The sequence below is a fragment of the Engystomops pustulosus genome, chromosome 3 (genome assembly GCF_040894005.1).
Source record: "Engystomops pustulosus chromosome 3, aEngPut4.maternal, whole genome shotgun sequence".
Taxonomy (NCBI): domain Eukaryota; kingdom Metazoa; phylum Chordata; class Amphibia; order Anura; family Leptodactylidae; genus Engystomops; species Engystomops pustulosus.
Window position 1 is genome coordinate 18,840,299 of NC_092413.1, and position 21,210 is coordinate 18,861,508.

A 21,210-nucleotide genomic window follows, 5' to 3' on the forward strand; every position below is an offset into this window, starting at 1 on the left:
TTTGCAATATGGTAGATTATTTATGGGTCAGCTTTATCTATATGAAGAGAGGAGAGGGGGGAAGTTAGTCAAAGCTGCTAGATCTCTACCCACTTGTACGGATAGATAGTAGGGGTACAAGATGCACAATATTTTTGTGACCTTCCTAAAATGTGCATTCATTTTGAACTCTTTCCTTCCATCTTCCACAGGAATCACTAACTGGATATCAACTCTGAGTTCATGCAAAAACTACCCAAAAGTAGATGGTTCATCCATAGAAAAAGGATTGGCATGCAGTGGTGTAACTTAAAGCTGATGGGCCCTGGTGCGAAATCTGTGCCAGGCCCCCGACTATAATGTATGGTTTATAGTACTAGTCTTCTCATGTGGGAAATTGACACCTTATGGGCCCCCTAAGCTTCTTGGGCCCAGTTGCGACCGCACCCTCTGCAACCCCTCAAGTTACGCCCCTGCTGGCAAGTAAAGAGTGTTCTGGTCCAAATATCTTTGTGAACTGTGGCTATTCATATTTTAAAAGGGGATGGCAGATCGATGGGATTTGTCATTGTTTTATGATCAACGGGGACTCCACCTCTGGAGTCGGCCGGCTATCTTCAAAATTAAGGATCACAATGACGATTTATTTTAGTTGACCACTCACTTTGCATTAATGATTGGGGTCGTGTAAAAGTGACCTACACACCCGGGTGACTGGTGCTACGTAATGAATGTCCTGGTTGGGCTACAGTGCACAGGACAGGACTCCATGCATCTTGTGCTATTGTACTATTCTGTGGTGAAGAAAGGACTCCTTGGGGGTGATTTACTAGGGCTTGTAAGCCTATTTTCTGATCTACAAGCCCTGAAACAAACACAAATACTACCAAACTGCCAATAGTTACAATTATTTCCCCCTTTATACCACTGCCATGACAAGTGGGCATGGAGGGGTGTGTGGCCAGTGTCAGAGTGAACCGGAGCAGATGTTCCTACTCCGCCCCCGCGCAATACATACAGCCCCTGAGCTCCCATGAGTGATAGTTTACACTCTGCCAATCAGATCTCAGCCACATTTTAAAAGTGGAACTATCGCCACTCATAGATTAGCCTTCATTTTTCAAGTTCAGAATATGACATGAGAGCTGTGATATGATTGTTTGCTAATTGCTAGAAGAGGAGCAGCTACAGGTGTAGCAGCAATAGCAGCTGCTATGGGGCCCGCAGTGTTACAGGGCCCCGACATCTGAGGTATTGGGAATGTATTGGGTGTGCATATGCTGTATGTCTGTGTATGGTATTCCTTCCTAAGCCTATAAAAATAAGAATTTAGAGGTGATGTAAAGGGGTGGTGAGACATTAACTTGTGACTAGAAATGAGCGGACCCAATGGTCTGGTTCGGGACACCCTCAGACCAATCTTTTCCATGGCTAGTTGTTAGCCTTCATTTTTCAAGTTCAGAATATGACATGAGAGCTGTGATACCATTGGTTGCTACATGCTAGTAGGGGCGTAACTACAGGGGTAGCAGCAATAGCAGCTTCTATGGGGCCTTCAGTGTAACGGGGCCCCGACATCTGGGGTATTGGGAGTGCATATGCTGTATGTCTTTGTTAAGTGAGACATTAACTTGTGACTAGAAATGAGCAGACCCGATGGCCTGGTTCGGGACGCCAATCTTTTTCATGGCTAGTTGTTAGGGACATCAATTTGTCGGACTGGCTGTTCAGGTCAGGCGACCAAACCTGCCCGTTGGGTCTGCTCATCTCTACTCATCTTGATGAGGTGAACCATCAAAATCCTAATACTGTCCTCGTAAGTTTCTGACCCCCTCTGTCGAGAAGCCATGGAGAGGTCATCACGAGGTCTTCTCCTTAAACTTGTAGATATGAAATAAATGACGACATTGAAAGCTCAATATTTATTTTTAATACAAATATTACGAGTGAAATGAAGGTCACTACAGCAGAAATGCAGATGAGGAGAAAAATACATTGGCAATGCTCTTAAAAAAAAAAAAGATGTCCTAGAAGGGTCGGGTCTTAGATGCACCTAGATAAGGCTTGTTTCATGCCCTTGGCCTTACCTCCAACGGCAAAAGGAGGTCTCCAATAAGAAGACCAACAGTCAAACTGAATACTCGGACACATATCTGGTATCCAGTTCTGAATTCTAGGCAAGTATGACGACTTGTCTGACGTACAAGAGGCACAGTATAGTACTATGAATCCGTCTTCATAGCAAAAGCCCAAATCACGGACAGTACCAAAATCTGATAACTGTAAATGTGATCTAATACATTTCAGAAACTATATTACACAAATTAAAACACTGACGTTTGTTCCGTACCAGAAAATCCCTTTTGCATAGGGAACGTTTTCGATATCACCATAAAAAGCTACAAAAACCCCATTTCCACTGCAGAACAGAACCCCACTTTTAGGCAACAACAAAATAAAAACCCAACGAAAACAATCAGAAAGTTAATGCCGCGCTCACATCTTGTTTCCTTTGCTGCAGCAAAGTTTATTACCCGGAAAAACCTCTTTTTTCCGAAGAGATTTTTTCCACGGTTCACTTATGCTACTCTTGTCATTGCAACCAGTTGCCAAAAAATCGTAAAGTCGGCCTTTGCGTTCAAGGGTAGCGCCCCCGTTGGGGGTCTCGCAGCTGAAGCTGTGTGCGCCTCTTTTTTCTTCTGCCGATTCATCGTGTAAATTTGGCTTATGTTGAGGCTTTGAATTGGTAACATACCCCCCAAAAGAAGGCCCCTGGATGCTGTTCCTGTATAAAGGAGCCTCTGCCATGTTGTAATCCATATGGTGAGAGCATCCTGGCAAAGAGCTACTAGACGAGCAGGAAGCCGCGATGTGCCCTCCATTGGGGTTGACCGCGAAGGGGATGTTTAGATAATGGCTGCCACATTCCTGGTAAAAACAACAAGTCTGAAGGCTACTGTCGTCCTTGGCAATACGAAGGCGCTTCCGATAAGGGCAATCCTGGGGTACAAACCATTCCTGTGCAGATGCTCCGCTCAGGGCACATGCTGAGAAACACCAGTTGTTCTGCAGTAGAATCTCGCCATGAATTCTCTTCATCAAGTTGTTGATGAGGACGGATCTTCTGAGGAACACTTCAGGGTCGTCAATGAATTTTAATTTCTCCAAGGACATGTAAAGGACATGGGCCCTCTCTTCAAAGATGGAGACATTCTAAATCATGAAAACAGAGAAAACAAAGATAAGATCTTTGGGAAGATGAACACAAATGATGTAGACAAGCAAGCAAGAATATCATGACAAGGTTACAAGACATAGGGGCACATTTACTGAGGGTTCGAACGCCGCATTTTCGTCGGGTTTCATGATTTTTTTCCCGTTTTGCCCTGAATTGCCCCGGGTTTTTGGCGCAAGCGATCGGATTGTGTCGCATCGGTGCCGGCTAGCATGCAACACAAATCAGGGGCGTGGACATCGGACAACCAAACTAATTCGGACAAACTGCAGAATTTAAAAAGCAAATTGTGTCGCAAGATCAGCGCTGACATGCACCGCAAAGAAGCAGGTGAACTCCGGCGGACCTCAGCGGGGGAAGCGACAGATGCAGGAATTTGGACGCACGATCTTAGTGAATCGTGGCAGACCCGATTCCTCGTCGGACAACGCACCGCGGGATCACGACGGGACGGGTAAGTAAATCTGCCCCATAGTGTAAAAGCTTTAGAAAAGGAAAGTCAACCTAGTTCAACCTCATGTAGCGATGATCCATAAGGAGGCAAAAACCACCCCAATGAGGTCATTTACAATTGTTTTGGCGTAAAGGACAAAAACACCTTTGTGACCAAAATAGGGCAAACAGTGACTCTTCAGACGGGTATCCTGTATTACAGGAATCTGGACTTTATCCTACAGGTCAACCATCACAACATCTTGTAGCAGAAAGTTCTGTAAGGTGGCCACATTCTAGCTAACCATGTTTGTTGAACTTTCCACCAGTAGATGTCAGAACTCGGAACTAAAAAGGAGTGGGCCGTTGAGTTTCTATATCTTGATAGAAGTGCCCCATCTTTCCATCCAGAAGACCTGCGTGCACTTCCTAGCCCTTGTTGTGTATAGGGATTGGGAGGAACAGTATGAAGCCGGTCATTTGGTTCTACAGCAAACTAAAACATTCTATCATGATGATATTGAAAGCTTTTCCCCTCTACACACAATGGGCGTTCTTTGGTTATCTAGGTAGACCTTGGTGTTAGATCTCTACATTTTACATACCTAATAAATACCCCTCTGTCACTATCCTGGTGGACCTCAATTTCAAACCTCTATAGGTCATGGTGTTTCCCTAAACTTGAACATACCAGGATGAGGACTTACCGTATATACTCGAGTATAAGCCGACCCGAGTATAAGCCGAGGCCCCTAATTTTACCACAAAAAAACTGGGAAAACCTATTGACTCGAGTATAAGCCGAGGGTGGGAAATGCATTGGTCACAGCCTCTCCAGTATGTAGCCAGCCAGCCCCTGCCCCAGTGTATATAGCTTGCCAGCCCCTGCCCCATTGCATATAGCCTGCCAACCCCTGCCCCAGTGTATATAGCCAGCCAGCCCCTGCCCCAGTGTATATAGCTTGCCAGCCCCTGCCCCATTGTATATAGCCTGCCAACCCCTGCCCCAGTGTATATAGCCAGCCAGCCCCTGCCCCAGTGTATATAGCTTGCCAGCCCCTGCCCCAGTGTATATAGCCTGCCAGACCCTGCCCCAGTGTATATAGCCTGCCAGCCCCTGCCCCAGTGTATATAACCTGTCAGCCCCTGCCCCAGTTTATATAGCCCACCCTTCCCCGTCGTGCAGCACAACAATACCGGATGGATCGCACAGAAGATCTACGGGTGCCGCCAGAAAGGCGAGTTTTGATTTATTTATTTTTGGACTCGAGTATAAGCCGAGTTTGGGTTTTTCAGCACATTTTTTGTGCTGAAAAACTAGGCTTATACTCGAGGAACACTTCAAGGTCTTCAATGAATTTCAATTTTTCCAAGGACATGTAAAGTACACGGAACCTCTCTTCTAACATGGAATCAATCGAAAACAAAAAGGTTCTTCTACAAATTGATCTCAGTTTATCTGTTAATTTTTGTTTAATAGTTATGGCCAGCTACTGTAACCTGGTAGTCCAGTCTTGGTAGCCCCCATATCTTCTCTACTTTACAGTCTCTCCTTCCTCTCCATCACTATGCTCCTCAGGATCCTTCCTTTGCCATTAGGAGCACACGTTCCATCCTACCAACCTCATTGCTTACAAAGCAGTGCATGGATTTTGTAGATCTGCTTTTCCTTAAAAAGTCGAAAGCATTTGAGGAATTTCAATAAAAATCCTCTGTTGATATTCAATGAAAACAAATGGACCGTAAAACCTAAATATTATTTTATCTTATAACGTGCGGTCATCGTATACCGGATGATGAATGGGCAGCTCCTTAGCTTCTAGTACAGTGTAAGAGCCACTACACATAGCATTGTACAGTTGAAATTAAAGGGGTGTTTCAGTATTTAAAAATTCATGTAGACCCCCAATTTCCCCAATTTGTGGTCATGGCTTCCTCTTCACAGACTCGTCACTTCTACCGCTTATGTGACCTGGTTCCTGCTAAGTTCCTGTACAACGTATGTTGTGTATCTCACTTGGCGAATTCTGAACAACCCCTTTAATATGAACGATCATATCTACCTATTCATCTACTGTCTACTTATTATATAGAACCAACATGTTTACAAATTAGGGGGGAAAGAGAGGGTCCACGAATTAGAGGGGAAGGGAGGGTCAACATTACCATTTTTTAAATAACAAGGCCCTAGAGGTGGTGTCTCTACTTTCCGACATTTTTGGATACGCCGAAAGTTGGGAAAAACGTTTTTTTAACTTGCGCAAACCTTTGAATAGTTAAACAATTACAATAATTGCCATATTTAACGAGACCCATTTATCTGTCAGGTCGTATCTTTTTTTTGGGTAAGAAATGACAGGAACAGAGGAATTAAGTGTCACCTCCATTTACTCTGCGGCAGCAGAAGTTTTTGCGCTGTGTTATGTGTTTAGGATAATTTTGTGCATTTCATAGAAAAGTAGTAAAAGGCGCTGTGTGCTTGGGGTCGTGTACGTGTAAGTGAGGTGTGCCTCCAACAGATGGACAGATGGAGGATAGAAACTGGCAAGAAGGGGTGAACCCAAACTCTCTTTTGCCTGAGGCGAGCTATAGAATGGCGCCCCCTCTGCCCCAGTAATGTATCACGTCTTTTTTTTTTAGTAAGTGGGTTCTCTGTACAGTGTCTTACACCCATGCTGACATCAAGTGTGAAGAGACAGATAACGGTCCTCCTGATGCCGCCCCCCTTCTTGCTGTAGGTGGTGCCGCCTGAGGCAAGAAGCTCAATTCGCCTCATGGCTAGTTCACCCCTGCATCTAAGCAAACTTAACCCTCTTCCTGAGTCTTCTAGGTCATAAATAGTGATGAGCAGACCCGAGCCTGTGCCGAACACTGCGTATTTGGGTCTCTGAATCTGAATCTGGCTTCACCGTCTTTCTCGCCCTCCCCCACCACCACTTCCCCCCACCATTCTTAACATGCCACAGGAAAAGCTGGTTGCATCAATGAAATGCTGGCGGTGCGTGGACAACTCCATCTAAATGCCAGTGGTAGGTGAACCAAATTTTCGGATTCGGACGAGTTTGGCCAAACCCGAACTTAAACGGGTCTGGTCATCTTATAATTCAATGGCATCCAAATTCACCATCTGCCAACACCAGTCAGGGGTTACTATCACCTCCCGATTCATCATAATGAGGCCCTTTGCTTGTCCTATAACACCTCGTTTCCACATTATCACTCCCCTGTCATCTCTGATTGGACAATAGTAGACTGTGAAGAGGCACGCCCCTTTGACTAAGTAAACGGTAATGCACTTCCAGGAAGCGTAACAGAGGAACTGCACAAAACAGAAAGAATCAATGCTAGAAAATTTGCTAGTTTCACATTTTATCAACTCGTAGGAGCCTTAATCCGTCATCTCTAATACAAATATCTGTCTGGAGGGCAATAAAAGACTAAAAAATTCACAAAAATTTTCCCCATGAGGACCGAGTCCCCTCCCCCCACCTCCCGCCTCCATAGCCTTGAACACTATAAGGCCTAGAGTCTGGAATACATGACAAGTACGCGCCATTATGTCTAATGAATGCCAGGCCTACGAATTATCCTTCCCTTGTAACTTTCGCTCAATGCGTTGAACTTGAATGGAGACAAAAGATTAAAACTCGGAGTCGGATCCTGACAAAAAAGACTTAAGGGGGGAAAAAAAAAGTCATTGTATTTCCCAAAAAGAAAAAAAACAAAATAGCGCAAAGACTTCTGGCAAATATCACGAATGACTTGGACTCAGACGACTTTATGAGAAAGATGGCGGCGCGCCAAAGATGACACATGAGGTGCCATGGAAGGAGACGGAAAATTCTTCACCACGTAAGTACTCGCAGGACTGCGGCCCAGACATGGAGGGTTTCCGGCCACACCAGCGCTGAGGTAATAGAGGAGATGGCCCCCGAAATCTGAGTCCTCACTTCATTTGTTATTCTTTCAACAAACACGAAACAGAAGTCTGTAGTTTAACAGCCAAGTCAGTGAGGAGGGGGGGACACTGTATATATATATATACTGGGCCGCCACTAGGAAGTTTGGGGCCCCTGACTGGAAAAATTGTGTGGGCCCCACACAGAATGATCATCCACCCCTGTACCTGGAAAGGGAGGAGGGTTTTTGTGACTTTGGGCCCCCTGAACACAGTTACACCAAACACCCCCCTGATTGCGTCCCTGTATAAATATTGTATATTTACTTCGATTGGAAGACATTGATACCTTCAAAGGGAACCTGTCACCAGGTTTTACCTCATGAAACTAGCAACCTCCCTCAGGTATGGGAGGAAATGTCCTTTCTAGAATTCACTCTTTTATCTGAAATCTCACCCGCTTATTAACAAAAAAAAAATCTTCTCCATGTGAAAGTGAGCAGAGGAGAGTCATATTTTACCTGAGTTAAGATTAGAGGCTGCAGGGTGAGTCTGACTACAGACGCCCCTATCTTCGGTTCTATAGTTTGGTGTCATGTTATAGATAAGAATCTCATATTACAGATCATATCAGACTTGTTGGAAATGTGAACTGCAGATAAAAGATCCAGTTGTCACCTATTTGTATCTCTGGTTCTGTAACTTATGGAACCACAAGCCTGAAGCAATTTTAAAGATGAGTTTCTTATCTTTAACAACACACCATGTTTCTAGGTGCTATAGAAAACTGTGAAAACTTTCCGAGCTAATAGACACTACTGGGTCCAATTACAGATTTGGCTGTATGCTAATCTTTTTAATTTACAGAAGATCTGATGGTTGTCCCTGAGAGGACCCAATGTTGGCAGCAATATCTGTGCCCCCTTGTGAATATAATGCTGCCGGTATGTTACTACCAGGCGGATGGGACAAGAAACCTGTGAACAGCCACTGGTGTCACATGGAGACTCAATGCCCTACCAGGGGGAAGGAAGGACAAGACTCAATATCTATCTGTCTGTCTGTCCCCTACTAAAGAACACCCAACTTACAGACGACCCCTAGTTACAAACAGAATTCTGGATGTTGGTAATTTACTGTACTGTATTCATAGGCTACAATAAACAAGTGTAACAGTTATCACAGGTGTCTGTAATTAAAGGAAATCTACCACCAGGATAAAGGATTGTAAACCAAGCACACTGACATACTGGTGAGTGCTCCCTCTGGCAGCTTCTGCTATTCTTTTAGCTTCTTAGGACTGCTTTTACAATAAAAAGGTTTCACAAATTATGCAAATGAGCCTCAGGGGATCCAGACTCTAAAGATGTGCAACACCCTCGCCGATGCAATGGCGAGGTAGTGCTTGCGAATACGTCCCATCTGTAGGTAACATCACATTACACTACATGGTCCTTATAGGATCAAGGGGAAATTGCAGTGGTTAATCCTGCCTGGCAAGGCAGAGGTTAAGTATTTTGTATAATGCAAGATGCTATTGACCAATGTCTGTGTTACATCCTGTCTCTGTGCACTGAGAGGTAATTGGAGGAGCAGCCACCACCTGACCAAGGGAAGGTAATAAAACCCCTAGCCCAGAATGTTCTGGAGGAGTCTCTCCCCAGAGAGAGAAGAGAGCAGTCTCTCCCAGAAGGGAGAAGAGACCGGTCCTAGTCAGGCCCCCTGGGTCTGCAGGACGCAAGCAGAGAGTAGTTAGCTGAGCAGCAGCTCAGAGACTCTAGCATACCAGACCAGTGCAGGAAGAGCCTAGCCCCTGCCTGAAGTGGAAGATTAGATTAGAGTTAGTGTAGTGAGGAAAGGGGTATCATCCTACCTTCAAGGGTGATACCTGAAGAGATCCAGGACCGAGCTGAAGCATCCTCTAGGACACAGCTGCCTCCCAGCCTGCCCTCCACATCCAGGCTGGTGAACTACATCCTGTGGCTCCCTCCAAATACCTCTCCAGTACTCCACCATCTTGTTAAAGGCACGTTGCTGATGTTCCTGCGGTTCCAATAAACGAACTGTAAGTTGTTTTCTTCAACCTCTGTCTCCGTCTGGTCCCTGCTACTACAACTACCCTCATCACCGGCACCCTGTCCATCACCCAGAGACTCACACTCGGGACATTAAGGGGTTGCCCCAGGGAGATCCGCTATAGCAGCCGCTCCCTCATATTTTCTTGCCAACACCACCCTGCTGGAGACCTGCCAGGCTGTAGGACAGCCCTCCGGTTCCCCCGTACCAAGCACCGTGACAACAGCGTGCTTAGGCCGCAACTGCCAGCCACTCCGGTACCGCGGGCCCCGGCTGTCTCCAGGCCTCCCCTTTAAGGCTAGGCCCCGGTGGGGGATGTTGCAAGTGGCGTCACGAACAGGATATTTACTTCTGTGCCTTATCCTGGCACTAAAGACTGTACTTTATTAAAAGACTGTGCTGCCTAACCCTGCTGCCATCCGGGTTTAGGCCCAAGGACTTGTGTGTTTCTGGAATGAACTGTGTTATCCTGCTGCCACGTGCGGTCGAGCGCCGCTCCCGCACTCCAGAGGTTAATCCTGGCAAGAACTGTACCAGCTCTGCTACATCCGGCGCTGCCGCGCCCGAAGATTTTTCCCTCAGAAACTGTGGCGCAGCAAATAATTCCAGCCCGCCAAAACCTTCACTGGCGGGAAACCCAGATGACGCATCAAGCTCCACCCACGCGCGAAGCGCGCGAACCCCGCCTCCTGTGGCGCAGGAAAAATTAGAGCCCGCCACAGCTCTTGGCGGGAAGGACTCGGACTCCTCCCACTGGCTCGAGGCGGACTTCCTGCCCTGCCTCAGAGAAGCGCCAGATCTCAAGTGGATGTTGAGCAGCGAGGACAACGCCATGTGGGGTCCTCCGCCTTTCCCTCCTGTGGAGCGTCCAGAGTTTTATGAGGTATTGGAGACTATGGTGGTGGTCTCTGCGCAGCCTGTCCGAAGACCCTCCGCTGGACATCGGCTGCACCGAGGATTGACTCGGGCCTTCGTCACCAGGACATGCTACCAAACGGTGACGCAGTATCAAATTCCACCCGGGCGGTTCCTCGTCCCTATCCCGGCTACCATCCCGGTACCGCGGGTCCACGTGGAGGCGCCACGTGGGGAGACCCCGACTCCTGCGGAGCCAACGCCTGGGCCTAGTGTTGCCGCTCCACCTGCTCCGAGGCCTGCTCCTCCTGCTGCGCGGCCTGCTAGCCCCGCTGTAGTGGTTCCTGACCCTCCGGTGGTTCCTGCTCCTGTTCCGGCACCTACCTGTCGTCCGAGGAGATCCGAACCCGAACCGGAGCCACGAGCCCCAGCACCGAAACCTCCGCAGCCTCAAGGCCGAGGTGAGGCCGCCCGCCGGCGACTCCGAGACGCTGTCTCGGACCAGCGACGCCGAGAAAAGGAGGCCCAGCGGTACATGGCCGGTCGATCTACAGCTGGAGCTTGGGTCGAGAAGAATCGCACCACCGGCATGGTCCGGTTCTTCGACAAGCGGAAGGGCTATGGCTTCGCTACCCAGGACTATACCGGACGGGAAGTATTTATACCCCGCCGGTCCGTCAAGAGGCCTGATCTGCCGGAGAGCCTGCACAACCTCAAGCCAGGCGAGTGTATCGAGTTCTCCCTGCAGGAAGGACCCCGAGGACCCTGGGCGGCTGGTGTGATCCGGATCCCCGACTCCGATGAGGACCGCTACTACCCGCAGGATGACTGGTATGAGGACGACGAGTGGCCGGAGTCCCCGAACACCTCCTCTTCCTCGGCTGCGAGTCCCCGGGCGGTGACCCATGTGAATGCCCCATCCACGGTAATCGTGAGTACGGGCCCCATTGCCATCCATGGGCCGGGCATGATACAGGGCGCCACCCCCACCGGCTCCCCTGCTGGGAGCATTGTCAGGTCCCGCGGCTCCTCTGTGGGAGAGGACATCCCGGCTAGTGGACCTTGTCCGGAGGTTCCATCTAGGCCCGCATCTCCCCTTGCCGGTTACCAATGGGGTGATGACCCGGCCCCGGAAGAACCGGAGCTGGAAGGAGCCGCGGCGCGGCCGCTGGACTCCGTTTACTTTTTCCTGGACCCCTCTGTGGTCCCTGGCTCAGTTGAGCCTCCGGCTGGAACAGCCGACACCCCGGGCGACAGCGCTCCTCCCCCTGAAGGTCCGGAGGATGTCGCTGCACCTGCAGTACCCACTGCTGCCACCGGGTGTCCCCAGCCGGCACCTACTCCCGCTGAGGATGCACAGGATTCCCTGCAGGAGCTGGATCCTGTCTTTGCTGAACCCAGTGATACTGACTAATCCCTGAAGGGCTGTCGCCCTCTCCAGGTACTTTGTCCATTGTACATATTGTGTATATCTCCATTTTCCCCAAAGAGCCAGAGACTTTCCTGAGACTCTTACCCTTATTTATCTCAGTCAAGAGATTATGTGCTATGATAGCACCCTTCCTCTGCCACAGCGGAGATTTCTTCAAAGGACTCTGTCCCTCTCCAAATAGAGGAGACCCTTTGCTTCTTTCATTGCACTTTTCCCCACATCAAGGGCTGTACCCAGAAGATGGACTTTGTCAGTAGAGACCTTCTGAGAGACTTTTGCCAATTCCAAGGAAAAGTTGCTGTGTATATTGACTATTATTTTTGCACTTAATGCCTTCCTTTTAGGTACGGACATTCTGCATGCACCTTTTTATGCCTTTTCTTTGCAGGAAAAGAGACATTTGCTACCGTGCTACTTTGAGTAGCCTATCCACCTCTGTAACGTTATGTTATAAGATGTGTACCCATTAGGCTCCTAAGCCAATGTGATTTTGCTAACTTGTTGCACACTGTCATATCTGCCAGTAGTCTGCATTAACCCTTTCATAGGCTTTTCAGGTTGTAGTGTGGCTGTGTCGGACCGTCTTTTTGTGTAAAACACTGACCGCTACCTGATCCCTCAAACTGAGGTTTGCACATGGGGGTAGTCCGTAAACTGCGGGTCCTACGGGGACCGGGGGTGTTACACAGATAGCACCTGGACGCCACTCATACATGGGTAAGGATGTCAGTCAGGAGGTACTCGTGTCGCATATGCTCATGCAATGCAGATAGACACCATATAATTGCCGCCAGGGAAGAAGCGTTGATCAAACAAATATACAGGCCTTGGTGCAAGGAGTGGATTACAGGACATGACACCACACCTTTCCTACTGTACAGTTCGGTTTAATGGCGTCAGCGACCAACTGTCATACAGCTCTTACATATTTTTGTCTTAGTCCGACACCAACCCAGGTGCCTGTCTCCAGGACCATGGGCGGTTTGTCCCTACACCTCACATAGCCTGCACTTCCCAGAAGTGCCCTTAGCCACCTCTGCCCCCTCAAAACATCTGTAGTCGAGCCGAGGGCGGCTCTTTCAATTGCCCCCGGGGTATGCAACACCCTCGCCGATGCAATGGCGAGGTAGTGCTTGCGAATACGTCCCATCTGTAGGTAACATCACATTACACTACATGGTCCTTATAGGATCAAGGGGAAATTGCAGTGGTTAATCCTGCCTGGCAAGGCAGAGGTTAAGTATTTTGTATAATGCAAGATGCTATTGACCAATGTCTGTGTTACATCCTGTCTCTGTGCACTGAGAGGTAATTGGAGGAGCAGCCACCACCTGACCAAGGGAAGGTAATAAAACCCCTAGCCCAGAATGTTCTGGAGGAGTCTCTCCCCAGAGAGAGAAGAGAGCAGTCTCTCCCAGAAGGGAGAAGAGACCGGTCCTAGTCAGGCCCCCTGGGTCTGCAGGACGCAAGCAGAGAGTAGTTAGCTGAGCAGCAGCTCAGAGACTCTAGCATACCAGACCAGTGCAGGAAGAGCCTAGCCCCTGCCTGAAGTGGAAGATTAGACTAGAGTTAGTGTAGTGAGGAAAGGGGTATCATCCTACCTTCAAGGGTGATACCTGAAGAGATCCAGGACCGAGCTGAAGCATCCTCTAGGACACAGCTGCCTCCCAGCCTGCCCTCCACATCCAGGCTGGTGAACTACATCCTGTGGCTCCCTCCAAATACCTCTCCAGTACTCCACCATCTTGTTAAAGGCACGTTGCTGATGTTCCTGCGGTTCCAATAAACGAACTGTAAGTTGTTTTCTTCAACCTCTGTCTCCGTCTGGTCCCTGCTACTACAACTACCCTCATCACCGGCACCCTGTCCATCACCCAGAGACTCACACTCGGGACATTAAGGGGTTGCCCCAGGGAGATCCGCTATAGCAGCCGCTCCCTCATCTTTTCTTGCCAACACCACCCTGCTGGAGACCTGCCAGGCTGTAGGACAGCCCTCCGGTTCCCCCGTACCAAGCACCGTGACAACAGCGTGCTTAGGCCGCAACCGCCAGCCACTCCGGTACCGCGGGCCCCGGCTGTCTCCAGGCCTCCCCTTTAAGGCTAGGCCCCGGTGGGGGATGTTGCAGATGTCAATGGAGCTTGGGGCCCCGAAGCCTCATCTGTATAGTTTTTAAAACCTCTTTTTCTTAAAAACAAAGGCATACAAAGCTACAAGAAGAGCAGCTTCTACCAGAGCGGGCACACATCAGTATGTCAGTGTGCTTGGTTTACAATCCTTCATCCTGGTGGTAGATTTCCTTTAAGCTTTATTGTTAATCCTGGTTCTTATGACAATCCAACATTTTTAAAATTCAATTGTCAAAGAGACAAAAAAAAATTCTGGCTGGGATTACAATTATATAATATACAGTTCCGACTTACATATGAACTCAACTTAAGAACAAACCCACAGAACCTATCTTGTACGTAACCCAGTGACTGTCTGTACACACCATGTTTCTAGGTGCTATAGAATCGAAGAAAGGGGCGTCTGAATTGACATTCCCCCTGCAGCCTCTCATCTTAGGTAAAATATGACTCTTCTCTGCTCATTCTCACATTACTATGGAGGAAGGTGTATGGGTGAGATTTCACATAATTCTAGAAAGGACATTTAATCACCTATCCAAGGGGGGGGGGGTATTTTAATGGGGTAAAATATGGCTCCCTTTAAGATTTAGTTGGAACTTAAAGTGGTTGTCTAGAGGTTGAAAAACATGGCTAATTTCTTCCAAAAACAGCGCCACTCCTGACCATGGTTTGTGATGGTATTGAACAGAGATGAATGGAGATGAGTTGCAATACCAACACCAACCATGGTCAGGTGTGGCGCTGTTTTTGGAAGAAGCTATGGTTAAAGGGGTGTTCTCATTTCAGCAAATAATTGAAAGATTTCACTACCGGTTTATACCCGCAGACTTGTGTATTTCCATGGTAACAGACTACAGACAATCCAGTGTAGTCTGATCTTGTAAACTTTCTTTTTTCCTACTGCAAAATCACGTGCTCATAGATATAGATATACCATAGATATGAGAATTATGTATACAGTCTTGTATGTGCAGTATATTATCTGGCAGTATATTATTCCGGAATATTCCGTTTCCATCCCGTGCAGTCATGCCACCCACTTAGTGTTATGGGCGATGGGCAGGGCAGGAAAGAGTTAGCTGTTGCCTGTCTATTATGTCAGCGTCCATGATGTCATGCTCGTGTTGGAGAATCGCTGCCAGGCACATTGAACAAGTCTATTCAAGGCAGTGGACCCGGGATGGGCAGGGCGCGGGGCTCGCACCTCACTTTAGGGTGTAGTTGGCACATGAAGTAGTGGAAAAGGGGCATCAATACAGGTCAATAAAATAAACGTGGTTAAATTTGCTTTGGAAAATCCCTAATTTTGTAAAGATGTTCTTAGAATTACACGGTGTGCGGGGGCTCGGGTTCCATTATTTTTGGTGGATGGGGGGAAAGGACCTGTAGGTGGTTCCCATTGGCAGGACATGGCAACCGATAACATATGGACCAACTCATACAAGCATAAAAGACAACAAAATTACCAGCCCGGGAGGGTACAACTAACATAACTATTGGTGATAATGTCCTGGACCATGTCTACTGGAACACTGCACCAAACCACCAGCTAAAGGAAATCTACCATCATGATAAACCAGGGACATTACTCATAGATCCAGGCACCGGGACTGTAGTATCTTCTTATATTTGTTATCCATGGCCTCCTCCTTTCTAATATCAACTTTTATAATTATGCAAATGAGTCAGAAGCTCCTCTCCTCTGCTGTAGCTTCACAGGCTGTTACACTGTGCACGAGCACTTCCAGCCACCTGCTGTCATCTCACACAGTGAGTCAATCACGAGAGTGGGAATGAATTGGCAGATTACAAAGACGTGTTGCAAATCTATTCACCATCTATGCGAACTTGTTATCCGTGGCCTCCTTCCTTCTGAAATCAACTTTTATAATTATGCTAATAAGCCTGAAAGGCTCTGGGGTATGGTAAAAGGTTTGTCCAAAGACAGATACCCCTCTACCATGTTCATATGCTCTTAAAGAGATTGGGGGTCATTTACTAAGGGCCCGATTCGCATTTTCCTGACGTGTTACCCGAATATTTCCAATTTGTGCGGATTTCTCCTGAATTGCCCCGGGTTTTTGGCGCACGTGATCGGATTGTGGCGCATCGGCGCTGGCGTGCACGCAACGGAAATCGGGGGGCGTGGCCGAACGAAAACCCGAAGGATTCGGAAAAACCGCCACATTTAAAAAAAAAAAAAGAGTCTTGGGAATTCTGTCCTTCATTGCTGTATTTTATATAAAACACTTCTATTATTATATATATTCTTCATGTTTTATCTTACATAAGTGTCTCTTCTACTCATTAATCTGATAACAATTAGAAGTGAAGAGAATACGAGTGTAGCTACTACGATATCCCACGGAGACATCCGAGCTAATAGACACTACTGGGTCCAATTACTGATTTGGCTTTTTAATTTACAGAAGATCTGATGGTTGTCCCTGAGAGGACCCAAAGTTGGCAGCAATATCTGTGCCCCCTTGTGAATATAATGTCACCTATATGTTATTACCGGGCAGCCACAGGTGTCACATGGAGACTCAATGACCCACCAGGGGGAAGGAAGGACAAGACTCAATATCTATCTGTCTATCTATCTATCTATCTATCTATCTATCTATCCCCTACTTAACACCCGACTTACAGACGACCCCTAGTTACAAACGGACCTCTGGATATTGGTAATTTACTGTACTGTATTCATAGACTCCAATAAACAGCTGTAACAGTTATCACAGGTGTCTGTAATTAAAGGACATCTAGCACCAGGATGAAGGATTGTAAACCAAGCACACTGACATACTGGTGAGTGCCCCCTCTGGCAGGATCTGCTTTTCTTATAGCTTCTTATGACCTTGTTTTTACAATAACATGGTTTCTCAAATTATGCTAATGAGCCTCAGTGGCCCCAGACTCTATAAATAGGGTCATGGGGACATGGGGTAAAAAGGACCTGGGATTTGTGGGGTTATTATAGTTCATAGTATCACGTGTCTCTCAGTCTATGGCCGGCAGTGACATATTGTGCGCCCATTGTGGTCTCCTCTCCCACCAGCAGGATGGATCTTCTCTCCCTCCTCTATGGAGCAGAGGTCCGGGAGGAGATCTAAGAGTCTCCTGAAGTCTCTCTCCTCACTGCTGAGTATTCACAGCAGAATAGCAGGAGGTGGACCTCTTCCTCGGTGGCCTCCTGGTCCTGGCACTGTTGGCACAGTCTCCTCTCCCTGGGCACGTACATTTGTCTGTGCCGCCCGGACTCCATGGCAGGTTGTGGGTGCTCGGTCTGTAGCGGCTAAGGATCTGGCGGTCTCTGGGGTCTGGCAGGTTATTCAGCTACGGGGCCAGTTTGTAGTCTCTCTGTAGACCCTGGTAGATCCTCAGCTCTATGGTGGTCCTCCAGTCACTGACATGTTCCTCTTGGGCCTTGTTTATCAGTGCCATGATTTTGGCTTTGGTCAGCTGTAGTTGGTCCATGTTGGGCCTGGGTTCCCAGGTTGCCAGGTTTTATGGTGGAAGGAATCTGGACTGCTGCTCTGTAGGTGAGCCAGAAATGATGGTGCCCCCTTCTGGACTGTAATATGTAGAAGAAATCTAGTTCTCCTCTACAGTCGCTATTTGACGTGCTCCGATGGACCTGGGGGAAGTAACTACAAGCGAAATATTTCGGTTGGACTGGAGTCCCACCTTGACCAGTCTGGGTATGTGTGTGAGCCCCAGAACTCACTGCCACACATAAAGGATAGGGGATATAATGCGGTCAAAAATCTCCTATCTATCTATCTATCTATCTATCTATCTATCTATCTATCTATCTATCTATCTATCTATCTATCTCCTATCTATCTATCTCATATCTATCTCCTATCTATCTATCTATCTCATATCTATCTATCTATCTATCTATCTCATATCTATCTATCTCATATCTATCTATCTATCTATCTATCTATCTCATATCTATCTATCTATCTATCTCCTATCTATCTATCTATCTATCTATCTATCTATCTATCTATCTCATATCTATCTATCTCCTATCTATCTATCTATCTATCCCCTATCTATCTATCTATCTATCTATCTATCTATCTATCTATCTATCTATCTATCTCATATCTATCTGTCTATCTATCTATCTCATATTTATCTATCTATCACATATCTATATACTGTATATATATTTCTATCTTCTTCATATCCATACTGCAATGTCTCTGACACATGAAAGGATTCATTTGCATACATTTCCCAGGGTGCATTGTGTAAAAATATCCCTAATGTTCTTGTGTAACAATTCCACTAGACTGTATGACCTTCCTGATTAATTTGCATACAATTCCCAGAGTTCATTGTGTAACATTCTCCCTAATGATCTTGTGAAATGGCTACAGGAAACTGTGGGACCTTCCTAAAACCAGGAAATCCTCTCTCAAAAATTTATATGGATTTGAAAGGGTTTTCCAAGATATAATAAAAGTTCTTGATGATTTATCCACAGATTACAGAATCAGCAGGAGTCCAATTATGTGACACACCAATATTTTGCTTGTCTGGAGGGAGTTGTAGTTGAGCTTCTGATCCATACATTTTCTATGGAACTGCCTGAAATATCCAGGGCTAGCCTTGGACTATCTCCCATCCCTATCTACCTGCTGTGCCCAAAGATGGTGAATAGATTTGCAACACGGTTTTATAATCTGCCAATTCATTCCCACTCTCGTGATTGACTCACTATGAGAGATGACAGCAGGTGGCTGGAAGTTCTACTGCACAGTGTAACAGCCTGTGAAGCTACAGAAGAGGAGAGGAGCTTCTGACTCATTAGAATAATTATAAAAGTTGATTTTATAAGGAAGGAGGCCATGGATAACAAATATAAGAAGATACTACAGTCCCGGTGCCTGGATCAGGGAGTAATATCCCTGGTTTATCAGGATGGATTTTGGTGGTAAATTTCCTTTAATATTGTATAAATATAGATAATTACAACTGCTTATTAACACCATTATATACTACCATGACATGGAGCTGAGAAGGCCAAGTATACACATACAGATGTCTAAAAGACAAAATTCCGTCAATCTATCTATCTCATATCTATCTATGTGTCATGTACATATCTATATGCAGTGGTGTAACAAGACTTCAGTGGGTGCTGGTGCGAATTGGATCAGGGCCCAATATACCTAAACTCCTGCTGCCACCCCCATTCCACACATTTCACTTGAGAATACACATATATTTTACACAGACATATACACACATACACACAGCACCATGCTCATATACTATATATGTTTATATTGTCCAGCAGCCTTCCCTCACTAATAATATGACCAGCAACTTCCTCTCATTAATAAATAGTCCAGCAATCTCCTCTCACTAAATAAAATGTCCAGCAGCATCCCATAACTGATGAAATGTCCAGGAGCCTCCCCTCATTAAGGTGATGTCCAGCAGCCTCTGATCAGTAATGAAATGTCCAGCAGCCTCCCCTCAGTAATGAAATGTCCAGCAGGCTTCCCTCACTGATAAAATGTCCAGCAGCCTCCCCTCAGTAATGAAATGTCCAGCAGCCTCTGCTTAATAATGATATGTCCAGCAGCCTCCCCTCAGTAATGAAATGTCCAGCAGCCTCCCCTACTGATGAAATTTCCAGCAGCCTCCTCTCACTAATGAAATGTCCAGCGCCTTCCCCTCAGTAAGGAAATGTCCAGCAGCCTCTGCTTAGTAATGAAATGTCCAGCAGCCTCCCCTCAGGAATGAAATATCCAGCATCATCCCTTTTTCATGAAATGTACAGTAGCCACCCTTCAGTAGTTAAATTTCCAGCAGATCTAAACTAATTAATGAAATACCCCATGGGACATAAAAAAAAAATTAATAAACTCAGTACTTACCTCCAGCGCTCCCTGCAGCTTCCTCTTCCCATTGTTCCTGTGTAGCAGTGCGGGTAGATGGACGTCCTTCTGTGCGCTCTTCCTGCTCTCACTGTATGATGCATCGGTGGCGCCGACTGATGACATCATAGAGTGTGCGCAGGCAGAGGCTATCTATCTATCTATCTATCTCATATCTATCTATCTATCTCCTATCTATCTATCTCCTATCTATCTATCTATCTATCTATCTATCTATCTATCTATCTATCTATCTCATATCTATCTCATATCTATCTATCTATCTCATATCTATCTATCTATCTCCTATCTATCTATCTCATATCTATCTATCTATCTCCTATCTATCTATCTCCTATCTATCTATCTATCTCATATCTATCTCATATCTATCTATCTCATATCTATCTATCTCATATCTACCATATCTTGTTATCTATCAGTCCATCACCTCTAACGTGATGACATGTAATATACACACGGCTGGTATAAGCTATCAGCATATAACAATAGACATAATACAAACATAATAGAAGCCATCGCTGTGATGTAACAGAATAAGTAAAACAGACGAAACACCACGTACTTTATGACTACAGCTGTTGAGCGGCAGATGATAATCCTCTTCTACATATTTCCTTTTAAAGTAAGTGCTCTTGGAAGCAGTTTTTGGATGTGAGATTCCCCTGTAATGTGATTCTGTGGTAATAAATCAGATATGACAGATGACATGCAGTTCGCCTGAGGTTCTCCAAACAAAACACACAACAGAATATATCATGGCGCACATTGATCTATGTAGCGGGAAAACACACAGCGCAAATGTTATAACGGGAATGGCGCCATTATCACACATTTACATTCACCTCTTTGTATACACCTCGTACCTCGGAGATATACGGAATTTCCAATGGAATGTTCTAACATGATAAGTCGGGAGTTACTTCCCTAAACAGCGCCACACCTGTCTATAGGTGGTGTTTGGTATTGCAGATGAAATGGGTTGTACCATGGATCCTTTGGATAGGGGATAACATGCTGGTGGGTAGTGGCAGTACCAGACTATTATAAGGGGCGGCTTGTGCGGCCGCCCGAGGCCAAAGTCTTCTAGGTGGTGTTTGGTATTGCAGATTAAATGGGTTGGATTATAAAGGTTGTACCATGTTAAAGATCTTTTGGATTTTCTGTTAGGTAGCAGCATTGCCAGACTATAACAAGGGCGGCTTGTGCAGCCGCCCGAGGCCAACCCTCTTCTAGGGAAGCCA

At 46.4% G+C, this 21,210-nt stretch overlaps 1 protein-coding gene across 3 annotated transcripts in view; it reads right to left on the reverse strand.

The window, feature by feature from the left end:
* Positions 1-1,886: 1,886 nt before the first annotated feature.
* Positions 1,887-21,210, reverse strand: part of SERTAD4 (SERTA domain containing 4) — a 38,474-nt gene continuing 19,150 nt past the window's right edge. For all 3 annotated transcript variants that reach the window (XM_072140210.1, XM_072140212.1, XM_072140211.1), the window contains exons 3-4: positions 20,532-20,644; positions 1,887-3,192 (exon numbers count right to left, since the gene is read on the reverse strand). In XM_072140210.1, coding sequence (XP_071996311.1) covers positions 2,476-3,192; positions 20,532-20,644 — 830 coding nt within the window. In that variant the 3' untranslated portion in view covers positions 1,887-2,475. The remainder of the gene's footprint in view (positions 3,193-20,531; positions 20,645-21,210) is intronic.